This window comes from Bombina bombina, chromosome 2 (genome assembly GCF_027579735.1).
Source record: "Bombina bombina isolate aBomBom1 chromosome 2, aBomBom1.pri, whole genome shotgun sequence".
NCBI lineage: Eukaryota > Metazoa > Chordata > Amphibia > Anura > Bombinatoridae > Bombina > Bombina bombina.
Genome location: NC_069500.1, coordinates 1002195420 through 1002204917, shown reverse-complemented (window position 1 = coordinate 1002204917; position 9498 = coordinate 1002195420). Strand labels below are relative to the sequence as shown.

The following is a 9498-nucleotide window of genomic DNA, read 5'->3' as shown; positions in this document are numbered from 1 at the left end:
ACAGTATATATATATATATATATATATATATATATATATATATATATATATATATATATATATATGTGTGTGTGTGTGTGTGTGTGTATGTATGTGTGTGTATAAAGCAATATTAATTATGAGGGGGTGAAAGTATTGGTGAGTTTCCACATGTTTTTTCTTTATGTAGGACTTGACCCCTGCTCTGCAGACTGCCACCTTATTTTAGTTCTTTTGACAGACTTGCATTTTAGCAAATCAGTGCTCACTCCTAGGTAACTCCACGGGCATGAGCACAGTGTTATCTATATGGCACTCATGAACTAACGTCCTCTAGATGAGAAAAACTGCCAGAATGCATTCAGATAAGAGGCAGCCTTCAAGGACTAAGAAATTAACATATGAGCCTTACTAGGTTTAGCTTTCAACTAAGAATACTAACAGAACAAAGCAAAATTGATGATAAAAGTAAATTGGAAGGTTGTTTATAATTACATGCCCTATTTGAATCATGAAAGTTTACTTTTGAGTAGACTGTCCTTTAAGTATAATGGACGCTTTTCATGTTCTCTGAAGGGAGTAGCATTAAAACAATATTCAGATGTATTTTACAGCAAAAGTAGGCAAAATAAATAACAAACACATTGCTTTTTTTGTTTTCAATGTTATTTCAAATAAAAAATAATGTTTATTAAAATGTGAAGAGAGCACACTGAAACAGCCACAAATTGTCATAAACAGGTCCAACTTGTATAATACAAAAATACAGTAAAAAATGTTCTTGAGACATATTATCTTACTGATTGGAAGATGAACATTGCATTATAACCATGCAACTATGGCACTTTAGAATCCTGGTAATAAATGTGTTTTTTAATGTGTTTTTTTAAATGGATTGGAATGTTTGAATTTGAAAAACTCTTGAAAAGCCATGATATGCATTTCATATGGTAGTTGTGATGAATGGAGATGAATTGGAGTGGAGATCATTTAGGGGGTTTATTGGAATCATGAAAAATGGGGCTATAAAATGTCTACAAATTTGTTTTGTTTGTTAAATGCCAAATTAGATCCTTAAAGGGACATTAAACTAAAACATTTCATTTTCTGATTTTTAGACAGGTTAAACAATCTTGAAGTTTCCAACTGACTTCTTGTGGTATGCTTTGTTGAAGACATACCCAGGCAATGATATTTTTATATACCAAAAATATGTAAGTATATATTTTTGTATAAAGGTAAATCACGACAGAAATTAGGAACATACACCTAGATTACGAGTTTTGCGTTCTGGTTTTAACGTTGAAAATGAAAATGGCCATTTCAGCTTAAAAACCATAACGCAGCCAATACGAGTCGTGTCGGTATAGCTATATCGCAAGCATTTTAGCCTGTAGCTCAACGTCAATCCCGCACTCAAAAAATGCATGGGATTTTCATAACACTGCCATTACAAGTTTTGCGGTGAGGCTAAAAATCTTGCGTTACAGCCTATACTGACACAATCTGTTCCGCAATCTGAAAGCAGTAGTTATGAGTTTTGTGTAACAAAAATGTTTCACAAAACTCATATTTAAAGTGTTACACAGTACACTAACACTCATAAACTACCTAAACTCATAAACTACCTATTAACCTCTAAACTGAGGCCCCCGCATCGCAACCCAAAATCTGCCTCTCCCGACATCGCCGCCACTAATAAAATTTATTAACCCCTATTCGTCACCACTATAATAAAGTTATTAACCCCTATTTCCCTGCACCCCAATATCGCCCACACTATAATAATTATATTAACCCCTATTCCACAGCTCCCCTACATTGACGCCACTAAATAAAGTTATTAACCCCTAATCCTCTGGTCTCCCACATCACTGCAACTAAATAAACCTATTAACCCCTAAACCGCCAGCCCCCACATCGCAAAAAAAAAATTAAACTATTAACCCCTAAACCTAACAACCCCCTAACTTTATATTAAAATTACAAGATCCCTATCTTAAAATACATAAAAACTTACCTGGGAAATTAAAAAAACCTAAGTTTAAACTATAAATTAAACATTAAATAACTATCAATTAAATAAATTAAATTACACATAAAAAAAACTAACACTACTAAAAAAATTAAATCAACAATTACAAAAAATAAAAAATACTAAATTACAAAAAATAAAAACACTAAAGTACAAAAAATAAAATATAAAATATATAAATATAAAAGAAAAAAGAAAATTCAAAATAAAAACAATTACACCTAATCTAATAGCCCTATAAAAATAAAAAGCCCCCCAAAATAAGCTTTAAATGTAACTTTTTTTTCCCCATAGACATCAATGGGTGCGTTACAGAGCTTTTCATTCTGCGCTTCAGGTTTTTTTCTAACACTCACTCCCCATTGATGTCTAGGGGAAAGCGTGCACGAGCATGTCAAAGCAGCACTTGGATTTTGTGCAGTATGGAGCTCATCGCCACCATATCGCAGCACAAGGAGGCTTTTCAAAAACTTGTAATGGCAGCGTTATGAAGGGTGAAATAACGCAACTTTTGTTGCATTTGTTTTGCACCCTCTATAGCGCAAAACTCGTAATTTAGATGATAGAAAATTGTATTATAATAAATACTGGCATTGTTACAATAATTTATAGGTCAAAAATATATAAATAATTTCATTCATACATTTCATACAGATGATTATTACTACATTCGTCCTATTTTTACAGCTGTAATAAATTTACTATTATATAATATACAGTATTTACAACCCATAACTGAATAGGAAGACCTTCGCTGCGTCTATCAGCTACTGAGAATCCACAAAGTTCCATGAATCAATGATCTGTTTTCTTCAGACTGGTGTACGCAACTTCATAGGGTTTTGTAAGATCCTAGAAAAAGAGGGAATATATTTTACCATTATCCATTTAATCTTCTGTGTCTGAAAAACCTGCCAGGTTAACACTTCCTGAAACACATAATATACTGCAATTACCTTTCAATGAGCAAATACTACCCACTACTTGCTTTTTCTAGAGGAACCCATTTAGACTAGAGTAGACAATGATTGCCAATGTCACTTTGGGGTCAATTACAATTGTTTAGAAAAAAAATTCTAATGTTTTTTCTACAAAATCCACCCTTTAAGTCAATGAGGTATTTCAAAGAAAAAAATAAATCTATCTATCTATATATCAGCAAACCAAAGAAGGCACTCTCCGTTAAAAAAGCTGATTATTAGTAAACGTTTTCGGGGTCTCCCCCGTCCTCAGACCACTCAAGTGGTCTGTGCTGGTTCCCTGCTTGTGCTTATATCTATCTATATATATCTCCTATAATATAAAAGGCCAAGTGTGTTTGTCCGAAGCTGTCATGCGCAGTAGAGACAGCATGAGGACAAACACACCTGGCCTTACCTGACATGCTGTTTGTGGCGAAAGTGGGCATGACCGAGCGGGGGCGTAACGGACGGGAGTGTGGGTGTGGCCTGCTGTGGTTGGGCATGGCGGGGGCATGACCGTGTGCGGTCAGCATGAGAGAGGGGAGAGAAATAGAAAGAGGGGGGGAGACAAAAAGAGATAGGAAAGAGCTAAAGAGAGGGGGAAGAGCAGAAGAGAGGGGAAGTGCAGAAGAGAGGGGGGAGAGAGAGCAAAATAGAGGGAAAAGAGCAAAAGAGAGGGGAAAGAGCAAAATAGAGGGAAGAGAGAGAAAAAGAGAGGGGGAGAGAGAGCAATAGATAGTGGGGAGAGAGAGCAATAGAGAGGGGGAGATAAAGCAAAAGAGAGGGCGGAGAGAGAGCAATAGAGAGGGGGAGAGAGAGAGAGAGAGAGAGAGAGAGAGAGAGAGAGAGAGAGAGAGAGAGAGAGAGAGAGAGAGAGAGAGAGAGAGAGAGAGAGAGAGAGAGAGAAAAAGAGAGGGATGGAGAGAGAGCAAAAGAGAGGGGAGAGAGACAGAGCAAAAGAGAGGGGGAGAGAGGGGGGAGAGAGAGCAAAAGAGAGGGGGGAGAGAGAGAGCAAAAGAGAGGGATGGAGAGAAAGAGCAAAAGAGAGGGATGGAGAGAGAGAGCAAAAAAAGGAGAGAGAGACAGAGCAAAAGAGAGGGGGGAGAGAGAGAGCGCAAAAGAGAGGGGGGAAGAGAGAGCGCGAAAGAGAGGGGGGAGAGAACACGCAAAAGAGAGGGGGAGAGAGAGAGCGCAAAAGAGAGGGGGAGAGAGAGAGCACAAAAGAGAGGGGAGAGAGAGCGCAAAAGAGAGGGGGGAGTGCGCAAAAGAGAGGGGGAGAGAGAGCACGCAAAAGAGGGGGGAGAGAGAGAGCGAAAAAGAGAGAGAGAGCGCAAAAAAGAGAGGGGGAGAGAGAGCAAAAGAGAGGGGAAGAGAGGGAGCAAAAGAGAGGGGGGAGAGAGAGAGCAAAAGAGATGTGGAGCGAGAGAGAGCGCAAAAGAGAGGGGGAGAGAGAGCAAAAGAGAGGGGGAGAGAGCACAAAAGAGAGGGGGAGACAGAGAAAAAGAGAGGGGGAGAGAGAGAGCAAAATAGAGGGGGATAGAGAAAGCAAAATAGAGGGGGGATAGAGAGAGCAAAAGAGAGGGGGGAGAGAGAGCAAAAGAGAGGTGGAGCGAGAGAGAGCGCAGAGAGAGGGGGAGAGAGCACAAAAGAGAGGGGGAGAGAGCACAAAATAGAGGGGGAGAGAGAGCAAAATAGAGGGGGAGAGAGAGCAAAAGAGAGGGGGGAGAGAGAGAGCAAAAGAGAGGGGGGAAGAGCAGAAGAGAGGGGAAAGTGTAGAAGAGAGGGGGGAGAGAGAGCAAAATAGAGGGAAAAGAGCAAAAGAGAGGGGAAAGAGCAAAATAGAGGGAAGAGAGAGAAAAAGAGAGGGGGGAGAGAGAGCAATAGATAGTGGGGAGAGAGAGCAATAGAGAGGGGGAGAGAGAGAAAAAGAGAGGGATGGAGAGAGAGCAAAAGAGAGGGGAGAGAGACAGAGCAAAAGAGAGGGGGGGAGAGGGGGGAGAGAGAGCAAAAGAGAGGGGGGGAGAGAGAGAGCAAAAGAGAGGGATGGAGAGAAAGAGCAAAAGAGAGGGATGGAGAGAGAGGGGGGAGAGAGAGAGCGCAAAAGAGAGGGGGGAAGAGAGAGCGCGAAAGAGAGGGGGGAGAGAACACGCAAAAGAGAGGGGGAGAGAGAGAGCGCAAAAGAGAGGGGGAGAGAGAGAGCGCAAAAGAGAGGGGAGAGAGAGCGCAAAAGAGAGGGGGGAGTGCGCAAAAGAGGGGGGGAGAGATGAAGGCAAAAGAGGGGGAGAGAGAGAGCGAAAAAGAGAGAGAGCGCAAAAAAGAGAGGGGGAGAGAGAGCAAAAGAGAGGGGAAGAGAGGGAGCAAAAGAGAGGGGGAGAGAGAGCAAAAGAGATGTGGAGCGAGAGAGAGCGCAAAAGAGAGGGGGAGAGAGCGCAAAAGAGAGGGGGAGAGAGCACAAAAGAGAGGGGGAGACAGAGAAAAAGAGAGGGGGAGAGAGAGAGCAAAATAGAGGGGGATAGAGAAAGCAAAATAGAGGGGGGATAGAGACAGCAAAAGAGAGGGGGGAGAGAGAGCAAAAGAGAGGTGGAGCGAGAGAGAGCGCAAAGAGAGGGGGAGAGAGCACAAAAGAGAGGGGGAGAGAGCACAAAAGAGAGGGGGAGAGAGAGCAAAATAGAGGGGGAGAGAGAGTAAAAGAGAGGGGGGAGAGAGAGAGCAAAAGAGAGGGGGGAGAGAGAGAGCAAAAGAGAGGGGGGAGAGAGAGAGCAAAAGAGAGGTGGAGCGAGAGAGAGCGCAAAAGAAAGGGGAAAAGAGAGAGCAAGGGATGGGACCACTGTACTACAAAAAAATGGCCCATGTGAATGGGTTTTAGGACTAGTATATATGTAATGCATACATTTTTAGACATGTATATGTAGGTATGTCTATGTTAAAGCCCTTTGCCTGCCTTTTTTTTCTAACACCGGAGAACTCATATCTTATAACTTTTGTGTGAAATATATTTTGTGAATAATTTTTATTAGATGATGTTATTATGAGTGTACCTATACTTTGTAATGTATTTTTTATCTGTTTTGTGACACTTTTTTGTTTCACGAAACAGTTAACCAGAGCTTTGAAGTTGCAGTAATCATTCTAGGGTAAATCACAATTGCTCTCAAACTATCGCATTTACTTTCAACTCGTAGTGCCAGCAGTAAGCACGATGAGCGCCAACACCTGTGATAAATCCCTTATCGCTCACGCGCAAATGTTTGTGCTCTACTCGTAATCTGGTCCTTTGTCAGTGCTATTAGCTAAAGTTGTTGTCTAACTTATAAGCATATAATAATAATAATGTATCTACATCAGCCTAATGCACATAAAACCAACTGTTATGCTTGAAAGTCTTTGATGTAGTATATTGTACACCTTATTTGATATTTATGAAATTAAAGGGATGCTTAAGTCAAAATTAAAATTTAATTATTCTGATAGCACATAGAGTTTAAAAAAAAAAATCAGTTTACTTCCATTATTAAATTGTTCACAGTATTTTAAATGCATTCAGCAGAAAAGAAAGGCATCCAAGTGTCTTGATAAAACCACACTTTATTTCAGCATATAAAATATAAAGGTGATGAAGGCAAAACAGTCTTACGCATTTCGGCTAATCAGTACGCCGTAATCATAGACCTCCTGGAGGTCTATGATTACGGCGCACTGGTTAGCCAAAATTCCTAAGACCATCTTGCCTTCATCATCTTTATATTTTATATGTTTTAATAAAGTGTGGTTTTATCAAGACCCCTGGCTGCCTTTCTTTTCTGCTGAATACATTTCAAGAGCAAGGAGGAGCTAGTTTTACAGATCCAGGTGCCGTGACTGTGACGACAGAGGACAAGATTGAGGCTGTGAAGAGTTTCCCTTGTATCCCCAGGTCTCCAGTGTTTGCGGAGGGTAGCACGGATCCAGCTGCATGGAACTTTCTACCAGCAACATTCAGGTGTAAAAGAAGCGGGTGCCCCACTACCGACTAAGTCCTTGAGAGAACGGTGGACAGAGGATCCAATCCCAGGTATGAGCCTGATGGCTTTGGGCACGTTCATCAGAGGGTACCATTAATAAGGAAAAGTAAGTGTTGTGGCTCATATCCACTTACTGTGCCGTTTGCTGCATTTGGTCTTTGAGATCCGTTTGCCTTGTTTAAGCAATTGGTGCTTGATCTTTTGAAAGTCCTCAGTGTTTTACTATATGCAGCTATATAGCGCTAGTCCAGGCTGGTTTATTGTGTGTGTATTTTAAATGCACTCTTTCTGAGGCACCAGTTTATACATATAAGAGTAAGTGATTGGCTGACGACTGTCACATGACACAGAGGGCAGGAAAATGGAAGAGTATTTTGAAGTTTTTCAGAACAAAATCTACTCCTCATTTCAAATTTAGAGCATTATTCCATAGTCTTTTTATTTTGCCCTTATTGATTATTGCATGCCCTTTAAAGAAACATAATTATGCCCCTAGCTTTATTTGCAGATTTAATCAAACTGTTCATTATTTAAACTAACCTGGTATGCAGGATTAATATAAATGGGTGGACTGGAAGGCAAAATCTCCAAATAAGGAACAACTTCCCCTGTGAAAACAAAATAAGAGTTTTTAGTTGCATGTCAGTAGATAAACAACAGGACAGAAACATTGTGTTCAAATACTTGGTATTTCAAAAATGAAAAAATGTTTGGAGCCCCCAAAAAATATAAATATATATTTATAATCACATAATTTACAAAATATATTTATAAAGTAATTAGGGTTGCACCGCTACTATTTTTTTAAGACCGAGTACAAGTTCCGATACTTTTTCAAATACTCACCGATACCAATTACCGATACTTATTTTTATGTCATGAAAGTTAGCCAAACACAATATAGACTAATAATCAATATAGACTAATATTTAAGATTGCTTCTTTATAATTATGAACTGTATCTCAAAAGACATTTTTAAATAATAAAACAGTTGTATGTTCTTGTTGTCACAAAGTTCACAGAACATGTTTATAAATAAAAATATTACAATAACATATATTAATAATAACAATAATAAATAACAGCTGTAGCAGCTGGGGCTGGAAAGCTACAATTTAAAGGGGTGATTACTGGGTGCAATTGGGTTGTAGGGTGCCTATATAACTCATCAATCTGACATTTGTACTTAATACAAAGTAATATAATTTAATTCTGGAAATAATATTGGGGAAGGAGTAGCCCAGTAATCCCCTTTGAGAAAAATGGGGCATTTGCATTCTACTGACTCAACAGAAAATAGGGCTGGTCTTCATATTTTTACAGGGCTGCTTTTTATTCCCAGTCCAGCCCTGGCTAAGGATGTTCCTCAGAGTACAGCATGTGTTGTGCATAATTGTGCAAGATTAGAACAAGCAGTATAACAGGCAATCTAGCAATTAGAATCATTTTTCAAAAGTTAATGGCAAGTTGTTATTAAGGAACAGAAGCATCTCTTCATGTTCATCTATAAGTCTGTTTCTGCTATCAGTAAGGACATTTGATGCAAGGCTGAACAGTCTTTCAATTTTCACACTACTGCATGGGTAAATCTCAGTTTACTAACTGCCCAGTACTTCAGAGGTTTGTCTGAATGAGGTACAGTGATCTCTCCCAGATAGGTTTCCAGCTGTAAAGTAGCAGCTTTTGGAGCAGTGCTCTGATGTACAATAATACAAATAACAACAATTTGTATTGGCAGAACAGAAGTGAACAATTTTTAGTTAAGTCTCCACTCCAGCTTAATGAAATGGGAACATGCAGTTTGAAAAACGCCACAAGCTGGCAAATGGGTAGGAATTGGAGGTATTGGTTTAAGTATCGGTGCATTTGCACGAGTACAAGTAGTCTTGCAAATATTTAGTATCGGCACTGATACCGATACTACTATCGGTATCAGTGCAACCCTAAAAGTCATAATTGTGACTAATGATATCTTTGTATCTCATTTTGTATTTCATTTCTCTGGGACTTTCGAAACTCAAAGGAACAATCTAGTCAAAAATAAACTTTCATGATTCAGATAGGGCATGTCATTTTAAACAACTTTCCAATTTACTTTTATCATCAAATTTGGTTTGTTCTCTTTGTATCCTTTGATGAACGCTAAACCTAGGTAGGCTTATGTGCTAATTTCTAAGCCCTTTAAGGCTGCCTCTTATCTGAATGTATTTGACAGTTTTTCACAGCTAGAGGGAGTTGGTTAATGTGTGCCATACAGATAACATTGTGCTCACGCCCATGGAGTTACTTATCAGAGGGTACTGATTGGCTAAAATGTAAGTCTGTCAAAAGAATTGAAATAAGGGGCAGTCTGCAGAGGCTTAGATACAAGATAATCATAGAGGTAACAAGTATATTAAAGGGACAGAAAACCCCAACATTTTCTTTCATGATTTGGATAGAACATACTATTTTAAACACATTTACAATTTACTTCCATTAGCAAATTTGCTTTGTTCTCTTGTTATCCTTTGCTGAAGG

General features: G+C 39.3%; 1 protein-coding gene across 1 annotated transcript in view; it reads right to left on the bottom strand.

Annotated features, from left to right (window-relative positions):
* Positions 1–623: 623 nt before the first annotated feature.
* The window catches only part of LOC128649974 (uncharacterized), a 38585-nt gene continuing 29710 nt past the window's right edge, over positions 624–9498 (bottom strand). The window contains exons 5-6 of the mRNA XM_053703563.1: positions 7518–7585; positions 624–2866 (exon numbers count right to left, since the gene is read on the bottom strand). Of these exons, the coding sequence (XP_053559538.1) occupies positions 2810–2866; positions 7518–7585 (125 nt within the window). The 3' untranslated portion in view covers positions 624–2809. The remainder of the gene's footprint in view (positions 2867–7517; positions 7586–9498) is intronic.